Source organism: Artibeus jamaicensis, unplaced genomic scaffold, assembly GCF_021234435.1.
Source record: "Artibeus jamaicensis isolate MK-2021 breed Jamaican fruit bat unplaced genomic scaffold, CSHL_Jam_final scaffold_916, whole genome shotgun sequence".
Classification (NCBI taxonomy): domain Eukaryota; kingdom Metazoa; phylum Chordata; class Mammalia; order Chiroptera; family Phyllostomidae; genus Artibeus; species Artibeus jamaicensis.
This window is the reverse complement of record NW_026522059.1, coordinates 27625097-27644412: the sequence shown is the minus strand read 5'-3', so window position 1 is coordinate 27644412 and position 19316 is coordinate 27625097. Positions and strand designations below refer to the sequence as shown.

At 41.9% G+C, this 19316-nt stretch overlaps 2 protein-coding genes across 11 annotated transcripts in view; one reads left to right on the top strand and one right to left on the bottom strand.

Annotated features, from left to right (window-relative positions):
- VPS13B (vacuolar protein sorting 13 homolog B) overlaps window positions 1-5750 on the top strand; it is a 700507-nt gene extending 694757 nt beyond the window's left edge. For all 9 annotated transcript variants that reach the window (XM_053660831.1, XM_053660829.1, XM_053660828.1 and 6 more), the window contains 2 exons: window positions 235-484; window positions 4196-5750. In XM_053660831.1, coding sequence (XP_053516806.1) covers window positions 235-484; window positions 4196-4444 — 499 coding nt within the window. In that variant the 3' untranslated portion in view covers window positions 4445-5750. The remainder of the gene's footprint in view (window positions 1-234; window positions 485-4195) is intronic.
- Window positions 5751-6460: 710 nt separating this feature from the next.
- LOC119038600 (cytochrome c oxidase subunit 6C) lies at window positions 6461-17055 on the bottom strand. Of its 2 annotated transcripts, none has more exons than XM_037131133.2 (4): window positions 16949-17055; window positions 15275-15404; window positions 13263-13391; window positions 6461-6576 (listed from the first exon to the last, which is right to left on the bottom strand). In XM_037131133.2, the coding sequence occupies exons 2-3, from the start codon at window positions 15386-15388 to the stop codon at window positions 13278-13280; spliced, it is 228 nt and encodes a 75-aa protein (XP_036987028.1). In that variant the 5' UTR covers window positions 15389-15404; window positions 16949-17055; the 3' UTR covers window positions 6461-6576; window positions 13263-13277. The 2 variants fall into 2 exon arrangements, with proteins under 2 accessions (XP_036987028.1, XP_036987029.1); XM_037131134.2 differs by lacking the exon at window positions 16949-17055 and adding an exon at window positions 15495-15618.
- Between the last annotated feature and the right edge of the window lie 2261 nt (window positions 17056-19316).

Sequence of the window (19316 nt, the reverse complement as noted above, 5' to 3'; positions counted from 1 at the left end):
CTCAGGGGAAAAAAAGGAAGTAATTAGAGCTGAGGGAAATCTTTGTCCCCACAAGGAGCTGGGCTCTGTTGACCAGAATCTGAGAATTAGAGTGATGATGACATTTTAAAATCAAATAAAGAATCCCTTGAGGAGCTTCATGTGAATCACCCCAACCCCAGTATAAATAGTGAGCATGGATATTGACCATTTTTGAAAGCTGGCTCCTGGCCTTACTTTTCTCCTTTGAAACAGGAAAATGCTTCAGTCTCTGGGCAGACCGGAAGTGCACATGGCCTTGGATGTGGTTCTGGTGAGGGGCTCAGGCCAGGAGCACGAAGGATGCTTGCTGCTGACCTCAGAAGTGCTCTTCGTGGTCAGTGTCAGCGAGGACACGCAGCAGCAGGCCTTCCCCATCACAGAGATTGACTGCGCACAGGACAGCAAGCAAAACAGCCTGCTCATCGTGCAGCTCAAGCAGCCAAGAGTGACCTGTGATGTGGAGGTACAGTTCAGAAAACGGGGTGAGCAGGGCTAGCTCCCAGCAAAATCGAGATGTGGGCTGACCACTGGTACCAGGCATTCAAGAGCCCCAGCCACTGCAGAAGGGGCTGGGGAAACCCACACAGGTGTACATGTGTGCCTCTCACAGGAGAGCCCAGCAGTAGCCACGTGGATTCCCAGTGCCTGGGGCTGAGCCACTGTATGTATGAGTTCAGCGTGGCCTGGCTGTCACAGGGCTGGAGTGGACAGGACAGGTCAACAGGACTCTAAAACAAGCAGGTCTGTATAAGGAACAGCAATTCCATGCATGTACTCCGTGAAACAGGCCCACATCTGCATGTGGCCTGGGAGTGGCTGCAGCACGTCCGCAGTACAGGGGGACCGCCATAGAACTGAGGGGTGTTCTGAGACAAACAAGGCATGGGCAGCAAGCCAGAGCTTAGCACATTCCCAAACCAGGAGGTCTGCCTTCCTCCCTTCCCATTCCCAAGACTTGAGGGGTCAAAATTTTGTAAACAGGTCTCTCCCCCATCTGCTTCTTATATTCTGTGTGGCCATGTTCCCCTCCCCATAAGACAGTTTCCCATCCCCTAAGTTCCACGGGGCACCTCCTGTGGATGCTGCTTAGGTTCTTGGGGCAGCTCCTTGGCCACACAATTCCTGAGATGTGCAAGTTGCTCCTTCTTGGCCACACATAAGTTGATATGGAATGGATGTTCAGACTGGGCATACCAGAGGCGCAGGGTCAGAGGTGAGCCCTGACGAGTGACACCAGCTTCCTGCAGTCCAGCCTGGGAAGCAGGTGCACCCACCAGTAAGTCCCTCTCTGCTCCTGCCCCTCGCTGCCTGCGGCATGGGGCCTCAGAGCCAAGCTCAGAAACAGACATCTACACAGTAAGACGGGGGTGGGTCGGGGGGAACGTGCAGCTTGCACGTCCTGACCTGGGGACTTAGTGGCCTCAGGAAAGGACAGCAAACTTGCCTCTAGATCCTGGCCTGATCCCTTCTTTCCCTCTTTTCTTCCTGGTATGGGAGCCTGTGTCTCCCTCACACCACTGTTTGGGTAAAATTATCTGAGAAGGTGGAAGGCAGCCAAACATAACAACTGAGATTTCTCTAGTTTCTTGGATCATAATCAGTCGAGCTTTAAGCTGGGGTTTGGCACTAGGACTACACTGCTGCTTCAAGCTGATGACTTTCTGGGAATAAACAGAGGTCAGATGTCCAGGCTGACTTTATTAGATCTGCCAAAGTCTTCTGATCTAGTTGACAATAAAGCACCAGTGATGTGGCTACAGGATTTGGCAGGGGATAGTATCATTATCTTCAAGTCCTTGGTCCTTAACAAGAAACTTCCAAGGCCCCGAGGAGTATCTGTGACCATCACTGCTCCTTAGCTGCTTGGGAAATACTTTGAATCCTAAACAATTGAGACCAGAGATTTATCTTCTGCTGTTGAACTGCCTCTGCTGTCAATTGTGATCCTGCTCTTTGGCTTTTCTGCTTGTGGAGGGTCCCACAGGGAATTCTCGTAGCTGGAGGGATCGGACCTGTTTCTCTACGGGTTAATGAGCTATCTGGAGTCACCACCCTAGATGCTGCCAAGGCTAATTGAGACCATAGAGTCGGGGGTAGAGGCAGAAGCACGGACTCCACACACCATGCTCCTCTCTATACTAGTTTTGATTGATGTGCAGGGACCACCGAGGGGTGGGATTAAGGAATAGCTATAACAGAGGCAGGAAGACAGCAGGATCTGCAGGGCGGCTATGAAAGACAGATGAGCTTGCACAGCAGCACCTGGCACTGGACAGAAAGGGTGGCTATCCCGCATGCCTTCAGCCACCAAATTTGCTCTCATTATCTACTCCACTTCCCTCTGCCCCCAACTCCTCATAAAAAACAGCTGACCCCTTAGTCCTCTGTCCAAAATCTAACCTCCCCCACTTAACCCAGAGGAGATCCAAGCTGCAAAACAAAATACTCCTTTTTCCCGAGACAGAAACCTCTCCTTAGGCATACTCTAGTCCACGGATTTTCTAGAGGGGGAGGCCCGCAGTGGTACTGCTCGACACCCTCCGTTTTCCTCGGTGGGCGTGCCCGCGCCAGCGCACCCCAGCTGAGTCCCGACGAAGGCATGGTGAAGCAGCGCACTCGCTGGCTTCGGGGAAAATGAAGAACAGTATTATTTCTAAGATCTCTGTGCCTTTTCTGGTTTTTGCTTTAGACACTAGGAAGCACAGGTCCTTTGAATTTGAAAAGGAATTAATTTGTAGATGACATCATTCAGTATATTCAAATATGGCAGGATTCAGATCTTTTATAAAACCAGCTTTTGCTTTTCTTGGTTATATGCAGCCATTTTTAGGGTAATAATTGCTTAATATGCCTGGCACGTTATTGAAATCCCTTATGAGCAGCTCAAAATGAGTCAGAAGGTCAATTTATTCCTTGGCCAGATTCCTCTCACAACACAGGCTGGCTTTCCTGTGCTGCTGCTCAGGAGGAGCTGTCAAGACTTTTGTGTATTCAACGCTTTCCAGCTGCATTCTGACCCCATCCAGTGGTATCCAAGCTCTGGCTTTTGCCTGGTGGTGCAGCTTTCATGTGTCAGGGAATCTTTGGGGGCCCTTCATTTCCCTTCCCCAGCTAAAAATGTGAGACCCAAACCCTAGCAGACACCCTACTATTCTAGCAGGCCCCCTCCACTCTCTACCATCCACTGGCTTTCTGGTGAAGACATCCTTGGCCACACTCATTTGTGCCTTACACAGGCATATACAAATTCTTTACACCACTACTTTGAGAACTAAAGAGCCCTCCTTGAAATGTTTTTAGTTCTTGCACAGTGGTCTTGCCAGCATTTAGCAGGTAAAGGCTGCTGAAAGGGCAGTGGCCACCTGACTCCCGCAGACAAGCAGTTACACTGCAACTTACCACGCCCCTGATGTACATAAACACTAACTTAGCTTCAGGGTGGGGAAAATTTATAGCTCCAACTGCCTTTGATGGATGCTTTCTCAGAAAATCTCACTTAAGAACTTAGGTAGTATATCAGTTCTTTTGAGTTCCACTGAAGATGAGCCAGACTTTTATGAACCATAAATGTACTTTGCATCCTCCTTTTTCCCATAAAAATTTCCTCTTCCTCTGCCCAGTTTTATTTTCTCTGGCTTTAAATCCTAGCATTTATAAAAACAGTAAATGTTGCAGTTCAAAAGGTATTTTCTTAATGCTGTGCCCAAAGCCACTGGTTTGAAAGAGGTGTTCTGCCCCACTTCTTCTCACTAAAAAGGTTCTGTCTGAAGAAGTTTGTGGAGGCCCTGCCCTTATTTCAGACAGCTTTTGATGGTGATTAGATTTAAGCAGAGGAAGGGCACCTCTTTGTCCCTGGGCTGGTTAGTAAAGAACAGTGACAGATGTTTTAATTGTTTATGGGTAAAACGTTCTCATCAACTTGAAACACGGGACCTGTAGGTAACACCGAGTCCTTACTCAAAGGCGGCCATCGTTACACTCTCGTGCAGAGCTCTGATGTTACACTGCGCAAATCAGTGTTATCGTGCCAGTCAGAGGAAAAGTGAAAGCACTGTTTTGGATGAAGTGGCTTTATTAGATAACCTAAAAATGTATCAAATGGACAATTTTGTTATGGAAGTCTCCTCATGAATAGTTTGGCAAGTAAACAGTCTTTTAAATCTTTGAACCCCAGGTGGACGGAGTCCGAGAGAGGCTGTCGGAGCAGCAGTACAGCAGACTCGTGGACTACATCACAAAGACGTCCTGCCACCTGGCGCCCAGCTGCTCTTCCACGCAGACACCGTGCCCCGTGGTGCCCGTGGAACCTCTCCCCTCCACGGTGAAAACGTACCATTACATGGCAGACCCACCTTTTGCTCAAGTCTTCATCAGTAAGTTTACCATGGTGAAAAATAAGGCCCTGAGGAAAGGGTTCCCTTGAGTCCCCTCCTCCGAGGCCCTGACTCCTGCTGGTGCAGTTTACTTTTGAGTAAGAAAGCTCTGGCATCTAATGTGGACATGAGGCCAACACTTTTCTGCAGTTACAGTAACTTTCTAAAATTGATTCAGATTCTTCCTTCTCCCTACTAAGATACTTTAATAAAAGGGAGTGACAAAAAAACTTCTTTTCCTATTTGGGGACAATGACTAACCGAATCCTGTAGGTTCTAATCTTACCACAAGTAGAAAATAGTCTCCTTGCTCTATATTTGCTAAAATTTCAACTGTAATTAGGATCTTTTAACACTCAGCTCTAATGTAAAATGTGGTCAGGCCTTAGAATGGCAACTTTAAAACTTCATATACAGGGGCATCTAATTTTAGGCTTAGATATTGTCTTTGCCTGATACCCTCATCTGCAAAAGTTTGGAGTCTTTAGGTGAAATTTAATGTTTAGGAATTTTTTTTTAACTTGCTCAGTTTGTTACTCACGTGATGCTGTTAAGTGAAAGCTGCGGTATAAACTCTGCATTTTGCTGATGCCTGTGTGAAGAATGCCTGTCCAGGTACATTCTAGAAAAATGCTTTTCCAGTTTGTTTTACTGGTAAAGCTTAGAGTAAATCTTTGTGTCTACCAGTGAAAACAGACCCAAAGGATTCAAGTGAGTCTCTCTAGTTTCATGAACAAAACACACTACCAGGAACTACTCTGACATTCCCCTAAACCCCCATGGAAGGAGTTTAGCAGAAGAATTCACACTGGCCTGGTATACTGGAGGGGAGTCCAGAACCCCAATATTATTAACCTTAACAATGAACCAGACCAAATAGTTTATTTTGCATATAACGATGGGTCTGGCTCAATATCCTGAGTCACAAAGTATCATTTTAATATTCGGTAAATATCTCAAAGACTGCAATGAAACACATTTTTACTGACTGATTCTGAACTTGGGCCTACAACCTATCACTTACAATTGTGAGACACTAAGAAAATTCAATTTCAAAGGTCCACTGATCTTTAAAGTGTCACCTATTTGTGGGAAATCACTGCACATAGTTGTGTCTGGGAAGCAAGGGTGTCAGTGGTCAACCCAGGTTGACCATGAAAACGTTTCCTCCATCGGCTTGCTGTATCATACTCCTTTAGGAAACTCAGTTTTACCAATTAACCTCAAGAGTAACTATTTTTAAGACTGTAAATATGTATTATTCTTGTATCTTTTCTGGTAATTTTGCATACTACTTCTAAGAACTGTTACATAAAACTGTTTAAAATAAAAGGAGTCCTTGAGTTAATGATCACACCTAAATGTGTCCTGTCACTGGATTTTTTTAATGAACATTTTCACTTATACCTGGATTTAATTCAGCTCACATTATTAAAAATAATTTTGAGTTAAAAAAAATAAAGTTTGACAGTTAAATTACCTTAAAATAAACTTGATTTTTAAAGCTGTGATACTATTTTGATCACAACAAAGAAGATAAAGGGGAGAAAAATCCTAAGACCTCTTTCGAAAACTGAGCACACAATCAGTAGCAGGCACCACTCAGTTCTGGTTAGGTAACTAACAGGACTACATATGTACTCCAAGTTGCATGCACGTAACATTAGATCTAATAAAGCAACACTGAGTAAAGAACCTTTAGATTTCAATTACCTGTTGCATCTGTTTGGTAGCTGAACCAGTAGGGCTACCAAACAGTGACAATAAAGCCCAAGAACATTTATTGGAAAGACAGGTGTCTATCTTGTCTTAAGACCCCACAGAATAACAGTCAGGTGGACTCATGGAGACTCCTTAAGTCGATGACCCAGGACCAAAACTATACTGAGAAGTGTATCTCAATGAAATGGACAAAACGTATTTGTCCTAAAATAATGAAATTTTAAATAATGAAATAAAGTTTATCTTCATAAGGTCCACAAACAGTTAAAATCCCTAACCAATTCTGATGCAAGTGCCCAGAATTAGATCATTAAGAATAAATAGCAAAGACTTACTGTCCACAGTATTTCTTAATTGTTTATTTATCAAGAGAAACTTTTTCTTAGCTCAAATATTCATGTTTCATAGTTCAGGAACGCAGGTCAGTGACAGCCTTCCACGGAATTCACCCCAGAGAATTCTGCGGAGAAACACACAGTAGCGAAGTTCACAACAAGCACTCTCCCATTATCTCCCCATTCTTGAGATCACCTGAGAGGGGCCCGCACTCTGCTCAGTCACCTTTAGCCCCAGAGAAGCCCGCGTCAGGGGCTCCAGGTCCATTCTCCATCAAGCTCTCTGACCAGCCTCTCTTCAATTTTGGACACTACCATGCCTTACTCTGGCTGTTCACTTTCCAAAAACTATTGTGTTCTTCTCTCTCAAGTCCCAAAATCCAATTCCCATCTCACACCCACATACTCTTAAAAGCAGCAACCTACGTGTTCTACCGCAGTGTCCAAGCTTTTGGAGCCTGCTCCACACTGGAAGAAGGGTTGTCTTTCGCCACACATAAATACACGTAATCACAAAAACATCTCATGTTTTAAGTAAATGTATGATTTGGTGTTAGCTGCATTCAGAGCCAGCCTGGGCCGCATGCAGCCCCGGGACCACAGGCTGGACACCGCTGTAACAATTTCTACTTCTCTCTCCAAATCTGTTCTTTTTCTTACTGGTTTTTAAATGCAATCAACTTCTTATACGAAAAAGTAAAACTCTAACATTTAAAATCATCCTTTTAACACCTGATCATGAAATGCACACCATGAAAAATTTGAAAACTTCAAAGTTATAAGAAAATAGCAATGTTGAAGATTCCACACAGAATCATTAATATTTTCTTGACCTTGTTACCTTCAGCCTTTTTTTCTGTGCAATGTATTTAACATAGATCATCCTTAACATTCTTAATTTCTACCTTAAAATCATCTCTTCATGTTACCTTGTGAAATATCTAATGTTCCTAATAGTCATGGTATGAAAAAGGCATAATTCCTCATCAATTTTCCAATAATTGGAAATAAAGTTCTTTGCCCTTTTTCTAAGTGATTCTATGGCTAATTAGTGCATGCATCTATCTGTACTTCAGATATTCAAGATGAACAACTACAGAATGGGATTACAGAACCAAATCTTATATTAGGCAAAAGTTACTTACTCAACATGACCCTGAGTCTTAGAAAACTGGTCTAAGTCCTATGCAGTAGGTCCCTCAATCCCCAGTCCTTGGAAAAGATACACACCACACAGATGGCATCTGGAATGCTCATTCAGGTACAGTCTGCCTGACAAAAAGGCTGATTCACATTCTTACAGGGGAGTCCATTGGAGAAACCCATGGGATTCAAAAAGTACACAAGCCCACCCACTGGGAAATCAGCACCTGAAAGGCACAATCCACTTGTCGGAATCAAGGGAAGTGACGGAAAGTGGGGCCAGAGCCTAGCAAGTGGCACTGTTCCCTCTCTGAACCCCCCCCAAATATAGCACCACAATGTAGCAAATTCTGTTGCCCTGCTCTGGCTAATATCTAAGGCTTCTCCCCTTAAAACATAACAGGCCCACCAAGACAAAAAAATATGGCCCAAATGAAAGAACAGATCAAAACTCCACAAAAAGAACTAAGTGACAAGGAGATAACCAACCTATCTGATGCAGAGTTCAAAACACTAGTATAGTAATCAGGATGCTCACAGAAATGGCTAAGTATGACCACAAAATACAGGAAGAACCAACAGTGAAGAGAAGGAAACGGGGACTCAAATCAACGATTTGGAACAAAAGGAAGAAATAAACATTCAACTGGAACAGAATAAAGAAACCAGAATTCAAAAAAATAAGGAGAGGCTTCGGAACCTCTGAGACAACTTTAAATGCTCCAACATCCGAATCACAGGGGTACTAGAAGGAGAAAAGAGGAGGAAATTGAACACTTATTTGAACAAATAATGAAGGTAAACTTCCACAATCTGCTGAAGGAACTAGACATACAAGAAGTTCAGAGTCCCAAAGAAGTTGGAAGCAAAGAGAAACACACCAAAGACATTACCAAAGATTAAAAATAAGGAGAGAATCTTAAAAACAGCAAGAGAAAAGGAGACAGTTACCTACCTACCAAGGAGTGCCCATAAGACTATCAGTTGATTTCCCCCCAAAAACTTTACAGGCCAGAAGGGGCTGGTAAAAAGTATTCCAAGTCATGAAAGGCAAGGACCTCCATTCAAGATTACTTTGTCCAACAAAGTTATCATTTAGAATGGAAGGGCAGATAAAGTGCTTCCCAGATAAAGTCAAGTTCAAGAAGTTCGTCATCACCAAGCCCTTATTACATGAAATGTTAAAGGGATTTACCTAAGAAATACAAGATCAAAAACTATAAACAGTAAAATGACAACAAACTCACAACTATAAACAACTGAAACTAAACAAAAGAAAACAAAAACTAACAACTAGAACAGGAACAGAATCACAGAAATGGAGATCACATGGGGGCTTATCAGCAGGGAGGGGGAGAATGGGGAAAAGGAACAAGGAATAAGAAGCATAACTGGTAGGCACAAAATAGACAGGAGGAAGGTAAAAAAAAGTATAGGAAATGTAGAAGCCAAAGAACTTATATGTGTAATTCACGGACATGAACTAATAGGGGGGAATGCTGGAGGGTGGGGTGCTGGGGTGCAGGGCTGAAGGGAATAAAGGGGAGAAAAATAATGGGACAAGTGTAATAGTGCAATCAATAAAATATACTTTAAAAAGAAAACAGAAATGGAGTAGGAAGGGAGGGAGCTAGGGAGCCCAGATTAACCCGAAGTCAGAATAGTGAAAGTAGAGAATAACAATAGCAAACGTTTCTAGAAAGCAGAGATAGAACAAAAATACTTAGGCATGTCTGGGTCTTTTTTGCTTTTTAATGAATTTATTCCGGTGACATTTGCTAGTAAAATTATATAGGTTTCAGGTGTACAATCCTATAATACAGCTGTGTATTGTAAGAAAAAAAAAAAACATAAGGGACAACACAAAGCCATATGAAAGTATAAAAATCTCTGATGAAAGTAAATATATAAACATAAAAGCCAATATTACAATTGTTTTATAACTCCACTTTTAATTTTATAGGATTTAAGATAAAAGCATGAAAAATCTGTTAATGAGCACACAATATGTAAATCTGTGAATAAAGTGGGAAAGCAAGTTGTAAAGAGTAGAATTTTTACATGTGATTGAAAATGTTATTAGTTGCACTTTAACACATTTTATGTAATGCCAATGGCAGCCACAAAGAAAATGTTCACATAATGTACGCAAAAAGAAATAAATGAGAGAGAAATCAAAATGTCCCTTAAAAAATCTAACACAAAGGAAGGTACTAAGGAAGTGAAAGATAATATAGATGATATACAGAAACAATCAATGAAAGACAACAGACTATCCTTCCTTATCATTCCCTTAAATATAAATGATATAAACTCCCCAATCAAAAGATGGATCCAAAACAGAATCCAAATATACACTATGTACAAGACACTCACTTTATCTCTATGGGTACAAAGTTTGAAAGTAAAAGGATGGAAAAATATAGTCCATACAAACAGTAAAAGAGCAATGGTGGCTACACTATTATCAGACAAAATAAACTAAATCAAAAAACAGTACAAGAGACAAGGAAGATACTGTACAAAGATAAAACGGTCAATTCACCAAGACAGGGCAATTAAAAATACACAGGCACTAAATATCAGTTTCCAAATACACGAAGCAAACACTAACAGCTCTACCACCATAACAGGAGGCAATTTCAATGTCCCACTTTTTATGTAATAGCTAGATGAACCACATAGAAGATCATTAGCAAAATAGAGGACTTGATACTACATACCAGCTGGGCCTGACACAGAACATTCTACCCCGAAAGAGAAAACAGTATTTTCAACTGCATATGTAATACTGTCCATGATAGACCATGTTAGTCTATAAAAACAGACTTACTAGATTTTAAAAGACTGAAATCACACAAAGTATCTTTTCTTATCACAATGGAAGACAAATAACTGGAAACATAAATGAAAGGGCATTACAATTGCTTTCTCATAAATAAAAAAGATTATAAAATACTATAAACAATTGTACTGTTAACAGATAACCTACATGAAATTGATGCCTACAACCACAAAACTACCAAGAAATGAAGTGGGCACAGGTTATACAGACTGATAGGGAGACTGAGTCAGTAATCAAAAACCTCCCAAAGAAAAGCCCAGGATCGGATGGCTTCACAATGGTCTACTGAATATTTAAATTATCACCAATCCTCAAGCTCTTCCAAAAAATTAAAGCAGAAGGAACATATCCAAATTCACTCTATGTATTATTTTTATTTTCTGTACATTAAAAGACATATCTTAAAAAACATTTCTGGGTGGAGAGAGACTGCCCACACTGTATTTCCCTGAAGCCTTCCAGTTTCTCGTGTTGTGGCCACAAACACTCCACAAGGTCAGCATCATCCTGATCCAAAGCCAGACTGCAATAAAAACTGCGCACTATCCCGATGAATACGGGTGTGAAAATCCTTACTAAACTCTGTCAAACAGAATTCAGTCATTAAAAGGATTATATACCACAAGCAACTGGGATTTACTCCTGGTCAACATACCAAATGTTGACTCAGGATGATTCTACAAACAAAATTTAGTCAATGTAATATACTGCAGAAGGAAAGGACAAAAACAACGTGAACTTAATTGGTACAAAAAAAACATTACAAACATTCATTACCTTCTCATTACAAAAACACTCAACAGATCAGTTAACAGAATGCAACTATTTCAACACAAAGGCTCTATCAGAAAAGATAAGGATGCCCACTCTTACAACTTCTACTCAGCACAGCACTGGAAGTCCTAGCCAGAACAATAATGCAAGAAAAGGAAATGGAATTTTTTTGCTATACAGAAAACCCTAAAGATTTCACACAAAACAGAAACTCAATGAAGTTGCCAAATACAAAAATCAACCCAAATTTGTTGTTGCTCTACACTAACAAGGAATAATAACAAAAGAAAATTACAACAGCCATCAAGAAGAACTGAATACTGAGGAATAAACTTAACCACAGAGACCAGGCTTGTATACTAGAACTGAAAGAAATCAGAGACCAAGCCCTGGCTGGTGTAGCTCAGTGGTTTGAGCACAGGCCTGTGAACCAGAGTATCGCGGTTTGATTCCCATTCAGGGCACATGCCTGGGTTGTAGGCCAGTTCCCAGCAGGGGACACACGAGAGGCAACCATACACTGACATTATTTCTCTCCCTATCTCCTTCCCTTCCCCTCTAAAGATAAATAAAATCTTAAAAAAACAGAAAGAAAGAAAGAAATCAGAGACCAATAAATGGTATGTTGTGCTCATGAACTAGAATACTTAAAATTAAGATGCCCATTCTACCCAAAGTGATCTACATATATAATGCAATTCCTACTAAGGCCCAACAGAATTTATTGCAGAAATAGAAAAATCCATCCTAAAATTCATAAGGACTTTCAAGGTACCCTGGACGCCAAAACAATCATAAAAAAGAAGACAAAGTTGGAGACTAACACTACCTGATTTCAAAACTTAATATAAAGCAACAGTAATCAAAATAACATGGTACTGGCATAAAGAAATACAAACCGATGCAACAGAATAGAGCCCCAAAATACCCCCTCACAAATACAGTAAAAAATTACCCACAAAGATAGGTAATTAAAGAATTTCTAAACTCAACAAATAAAGTCAATGAAATTCAAAACAGGCACATGACTTAAACAGATATTTCTCCAAGTAACATACACAAACGGCCAACAAGCACAATAAAAGATGCTCTACATCTGGGTGCCACACTCATTTACACCGGGGGCCACATCGGCCTGGAGGATGCCTTCAAAGAGCCGAAATAATTTTAGGCCTGTGTAATCACATTCGGCCCTTTGAAGGCAACCGTGAGGCTGATGTGGCCCCAGGTGAAAATGAGTCTGACACCCCTGCTCTGTATCATTAAACAGGAAAAAATTTGGTCAAGGATGTGGGAAAATTAGAGCCTTTTTGCACTAGTGCTGGGAGAGTAAAAGGGTCCACCTATTATGTGATTTAGTATGGCAGAGCCTTAAAAAATTGCAAATGGAACTCCACATCCAGCTATTTAATATTGAAAGCAGGGTCTCAAAGAGATTATCTACTAACATCATGCCAGCACTGTTCACAATAGTCAAAAAAAGGAAGCAACCCAAGTGTCTGTTGGATAAATGAACAAAATGTGGTATATACATAAAATACAACAGCCTGAAAAGGGAAATTCTGATACACGCTGTGACAGATGAACCTTGAGGACATTTTAGTTAAATGAAATATGCCAGTCACAAAAATACAAACACTGTACGATGCAGAACAGTGGCTGCCAGGAGTGGGAGGGAATGGAGAACTGCTTGAATGGGTGCAGAGCTTCAGTTCTGCAGGATAAAGAGTTCTGGAGACTGGCTGCACAGCAATGTGCATGTGCTTAACAATACCGAATTACACACTTAAGAGAGTAGTTAAGATGGTAAATCTTATGTGTACTGTACCACAATTTAAAGAAGTTTTAAAATAGTAACTTGAAATAATCATATTAGCCCTGGATGGTGTACCTCAGTGGACTGAGTGCTGGCCTGCGAAACAAAGGGTTGCAGGCCAGGTCCCCAGCAGGGGGCGCACAGAGGCAACCACACATTGATGTTTCTCTCCCTCTCTCCCTCCCTCCCCCTCTAAAAATAAATAAGTCTTTAAAAATAAATAATCATATTACCTTTACATTCCAAGATCACTTTGCACTCTGAAAGATACCAGCCTTCCTCATCTCCTCAAAATCTTTAAGGGAATCATAATTTCTGTAGAAATCTGCATATGCCTTCTTTCTTTTTTCAGCCACACCAAACTAAAAAATAGCATATCCCATTACAGCTTATTTTTTAGATTAGAAAGTTATTATCTGAAGACAACTTAAATCACAGTTAAGCTTGTGTTTACCTTGAACTTGAACCCTCTATTTCCTGACAAAGGATGGAGACACAGAAACATACAAGGAAGAGAAAGAAGCCCTAAGAAAACTCCGGACTATAAGACGCACACCCCCAAATGTGGGAGGTATAATGGTTGTTAATGCTGCTGTTGAGTTCTATTTACATTTACATTGTTATTTATGTTATTAAATATTTTACCACGATTTTCTTGCTTCAAATTTTGTTTTCCTATTTTCCTCCTCTAAAACCTAAGTGCGTCTTATGGTCCGAAAAATATGGTACTCAGCAAAAAGCTCCCTCCTTGCCAAGGGAGGTGTCATTCCTTGTAGAGTGTCTGCGTTAGGGCGTGTGGGTAGTAGACTGGAGAGCCTGAGAAAGAAATTAAGAAATCTAAAAGGCTGTACAACATCTGAATGTATTTAATACCACTGAACCATACACTCAAAAATGGTTACATTTTGTTATGTGTATTTTACCACAATAAAAAAATATATTTTTTAAAAAAGCAAAACGTTAAAATCTATCTAAGGCAAAGCATTAAGATGAAATTCTGTGACAACAATTCTTGAAGGTTCAGTCAAAAAGGAAGTCACAGGCCCAAAGTGGCACTTGTGCCCAAGCCCAAGATACCAAACCTAGATTTAAGACCTGGCCAAATTGCCATTTCAACCTCTTCTAGAAACAATCTTAATCAATCAGCTGGAATTTCCTGGTCAAGCAGGACGAGCCCTTTCCATCCCCTGTCACAGAGAAAGTCCTGGCCTAAAAATAACCCTTTTGTGTTGCCCACAATTATGGCCTGTATTATGGGCTGAACTGTGTCTCCCAAAATTCAAGTGTCTGGAGATAAGGTCTTTAAAAAGGCAATAAATGGAGGGTTTTTGTTAGGGTGGGGACTAATCCAGTATGATTCCTATATGGGAAAATTCAGAGAGAGTCCTCAGAAGAAATCAATCCTGAACCACCCTGGTTTTCTAGCTTCCAGGACAAAATTTCTGTTGTTTAAACCACCCAGTCAGTGGTACTTTGTTATGGAAGCCCTAGCAAACTACCGGGTTGGCCAAAAAGGTCATTTGCTTTCTTCCATAAGATGACTCCAGCAGCACTTAGTTGTCTTTCACTTCATTCAAAACAGTATTGTTAGATCATGTTATCATGTAAGCATGCATTAAAAAAAAAACAAAATTGGTGAATTTTTGTATAGCCAATATTGAAGATGGAAGAAAATAAGCAACATTTTCAGCATATCATGCTTTATTATTTCAAGAAAGGTAAAAAAACACAATTGAAATACAAAAAAAGATTTGTGCAGTATATGGAGAAGATGCTGTGTGACTGATGGAACGTTTCAAATGTGGGTTGCAAAGTTTCACACTGGAGATTTCTCACTGGACGATGCTCTACAGTTGGATGCTCAACCAGTTGAAGTGGACAGCAATTAAAATGAGACATTGAGAACAATCAACGTTCTACCAGGAGAGAGCAAGCCAGAAATTCAAATTATCCAAATCAATAAAGTTATTGGTGCAAATGAAAAATGTGTCTTTTCTTTATTTTATGGAAAAAAAACTAAACAGACTCTTTGGCCAACCCAATAATACAGCTTCATTTAAAATGCAGGACGAGTTATCTCGGGAATGAGGCACTTTCCTATCATATGAGGTGAATGGAGGAAAAGTCAGAGGAAGCACATGAAAGTCTTTAAAAGACTCTAAATTGCTTATGAAAATAAAATACACCTATTAATTTAAAACACATTTGGGACCATATATACAAAGTAAGAATCAAACATACATACCTTATAGGAAGCTGCAACCCCCAGGGATACAAGGATGGCTCCCACAAGGTGAAATCGCAGACGCTTGGCCAGGAGGCCACGCATCTGAGGTTTTGTCAAAGCACTGGAAGCCATGGTCGTTGTATTCACCCTGGTAAATAAAAAAAATTTTTTAAGTAATTAGAACAAAATAAGTCATCTAAAAGAATTCTTATGCATTATGCATAATGCATTTTAATACCTGAAGAGGCAGATGAAGAATGGCTGGTGGACTGATTCCTCCCACAAAGCCTAAGATATTTAATGGCTTAAGCTTGTGGGGAAGGAACAAACTTTCCTGGACCCTCAAGGATTTTTTGGCTGGTCTAGTAAGTAAATAGACATTTGACAGATTAGCAGAAGATAACTGGATTCAATACATTCAAATGTACGGGAACCCCATATGCAGAAGACATTCAGAGATAGAAAGGGGGATATGGTATAAGACATCTGAACTAGGGATGAGGTAATACACCTTGGGGACTTCAAAGGGTCACAGCAGGATAAGAACAGATGTTTAGTAAATAAAAAGTTTGCCTGGCCGCATAGGCGGGTCAAAAAGAGATTATGGACGATAATTTCTCGTTATGGACAAGGCCTCCAATTCAGGTTGTTCTAGGTAGTTAATGGGAGAAGCTGAAGTTTCTCTTCTGCCTGAAGCTGAAAACTACCCTCAGCTGAAAACAATCCGCACACCAGAGGCACATCTTTGGAAGACTGGTTCTGAACTCCCACCCCGGCTTCATCTCCCCACCCCTCACGTGCTGAACGACCACCCTAAATAAGATAACTGAAGCACAACAGTGTGTAAGAAACGAATGCTACAAACAAAAATCCCTCCCAACTACGAAAGGTTAAGCAGTGGCTCTAGGCTGACAAGTGCCAACACATTTATAGCACCGACTCTTCTACAAACACTATCAACTCCTTCAATGGCCGAGACAACCCTATGAAACAAGTTATTACTCCCACTTTACAAATGACAACACTGGAGCACACGAAAAGACTAAAACTCGAACAGGATACCCAACAGTTGGCTCGAGGACGCACCTGGAGACCTCGGACTAAGCGGCCTGATCCCAGCGCCCAGGCCCCGCCCCCACCCCACGCAGACCTCCCTTCCCTTCCCTCAACGCAGCGGGGAGGCTGGTGGAACGGCCGTGGGAACGCAAACGTTGCTGCAGGAAGCTCGGCCCTTCCCTCCCACCAAAGGCATGGTGACCCTTCACAACGCTACGACACAGCGAACGCCGACCGAGTGAAGGCGTTGCTGGCTGCTTCCTTACCCGAGTGATGACTGAATCAAAGTGAAAACACTAGGGTCATACAGGTCAAATGAACCAACCAAGGTCACAATGACTGGGAAAGAACGTACAGTGCCCCCGGGTGCCCCACGGCCCCCGAAGCCCGGCTGCTTCCTTGAGGCCGCAGCGCGGTCCCTGCAGGAACCCCAACGCCCTCTGAGGCCTGGACGAGGGTCTTGTAGGGGTCGACGCGGGCGAGAGGTCCGAGGCTTTCCGGCCTCCGAGATGCTAATTACGGCTCAAATCCGAGAGAGCCTCTGATGCTCCTCGTGCCGCTCATAGCTGAAGTTCAAGCAACGGAGGCGGCAATTACGGGAACCAGAACGAGGGACACGAAACTAACACAACTTGCCTCAACAACAACGTCCTTCCAGAGGGAGAAATGGACGACGCTCCAGCAGCGCGCAGGCGCCTAGATAAGAGCAGCTACGAGGACCCGAAGACGGTGGCCGAGAGAGTTCAAAAGGCCTCTGGAGCTCCTCCTGGCGTTCATTGCTGAAGTTCCCCTGTGTGATTAGATTGTGTGTGACCTTCGGTTTCGGTGTTGACCCTCTGAGTTAATTTCCTTTATAAACTGGAGACACTTATCTTACTAATACAGAGTTGATATGACCTTATTAGGGGATTCAGAGAAATTTAATGAGTAAATTATTTAAAATGTACCGATACACCTTTTTGGGCCCATGGATTGCCCGAACCATGTGCAAAAACTGACATTTTCATTATCATAATTACCTTCACATGAATACCAGTTTGCTTTAGGTAAAGGGTGAATAAGACGGCCGAGTTCTAGGAGCTCAGATACTAGCAAATGAGACAAGTGTAAACAGCTTGATACCAATTCCAGGCGACTACGGAAGCAATTACCTGACAGGCAGAACAGTTTAGATGGAAGTATTTGTGTGGCGGTTTTGAGTAAAACACAAGTGTTTTTAAGGAAGGCAACTAAAAGTTTATTTAAAGTGGTGTATAAGGGTAAGGCTCTTATGCTCTGGCGGTGTGCAGCCTGGATTTGTAAGGCATTATTTAAATCATTTCAGCAAATGTCCTGATGGGTGTGGCTTAGTTGATTGGCATCTTCCCGTAAGGCGGAGATCGCCATCCCTGGTTGGGTCACAAGCCTGGTTTGTGGGTTTGTTCTGCGGGCGGGGCTCCTACTAGAGGCAACTGATGGATGTTTTCCTCTCACATTGATATTTTTCTCCTCCTCTTCCTCCCTTCCCCTCTTTATTTTTAATAATAAATAAATAAATGATTGATTTTTTAAATATTTTATTTATTTATTTTTTGAGGGAAGGGAAGGAGAAAGAGAGGGGGAGTAACCCTTTGGTTCCCAGCCCGCTCTCTGTCCACTGAGCTACACCAGCTGGGGCTAAATATTTGATTTTAAAAAATCAATTCAGCCAGCACTGTGGAAGATACACTGGGGCACAAAAGATACATGGTATTGATTTAACATACAGTTGAATGAGGGCTTACTATGTACCAGACTCTGCTACATAGTAGGACAGATAGTAAGATGCATTCTTTCTCAGGAAGTCTCTGGGGAGTGAAACCTTTCAGCCACATCTAAAAGTGCTCATTGAGGCAGTGCTCATTTATTAAGGCTTATCAAGGGTTTACCCGGTCAAAAATCTAGGGGACTTGTCCAAGTGGTAATTTGTTGCTATTTCTTTTCTATTCCCACTCCCACCATAGTCCAGAAACCAGTAATAAATTTCAGAGGTCACAAGGATGACAATAAATTTCAGAGTTCATAGGGAAAGCTTCAGAAAAGTCACGAAAGAGATGGAAAGGGAGCAGCCTCAGTCTGATGGAGAGGTGGGCAGAAGTGGAGAATCTATTAATAATATTAAATTGGTCAGGAGAATGTGGCAAAGACAGGAACAACTGAGGGAACAGAGGCTGGCCTAGATGCAGTGCTGAGTGGTTACCTAGTAACACTGCCTAGGTAGGAAAGCACACAGCCAATCACAAAAATTCATGGTGACTTAACTGAAGGTGATACATGAAAAGAACTTGAGTGAAAGGGGTGGATAGAGAGAATGGCATATATGGGTTCTGTTCTGGAGCCTAACAGGCCTGGATTTGAGTTCCAGCTCACAACCTTCTAACTGGCAAATTTCTTAACCTTCCTAAGTCTGCTTTCACCTCTCTGAAACCGTAGCTGAAAGAATAGCGCCAGAGCCACTTGCTATTGTGCCACCATTTGCTGAGCAGGCCTGTGACCTTGTTAAACTGGACTGTCATTTTACTCTTCTGAGCCTGTCCCCAGGGCTGATAATTACTGGAAGCAGGAACAGAACTAACCACTCCCTGCTTCCACAGGTGGAAGATAACAGTGGAACACACTGCAGCCTCAGGTTACAACACCCCCACAGCCCAGGGGCCCAACAACAGCACCCCCACCCTTTTTAAAACAGCGACCAGAGGGGAGAGGGGAGGGAATTTCAGAGAAAAAGGGGGAAGGATTTACAGTAACTAGTATAAAGGACACATGGACAACAACTAAGGGGGGTGGAAATGGGAGGGAGGTGGGGAGCATGGGGGGGCTGGGATGGGAGTAAAAGACAGAATACTGTACTTGAAAAATAATTAAATAGAAAAATAAAATAAATACATTTATAATCCAATAAATCTCACAGGCTCCACCCTTCAACCGCTGGTGTATCTCTCCACAGCATGCCCCTCTTCTTTCTTGGCGAGTGAATAAAACTTTA

Coding starts and splice junctions, on each gene's coding strand:
- LOC119038600 (XM_037131133.2), bottom strand. CDS start 15,388: ATGGCTTCCAGTGCTTTGACAAAACCTCAGATGCGTGGCCTCCTGGCC. Junction 13,392..15,274: donor GGGTTGCAGCTTCCTATAAG/GTATGTATGTTT, acceptor GCTATTTTTTAG/TTTGGTGTGGCTGAAAAAAG.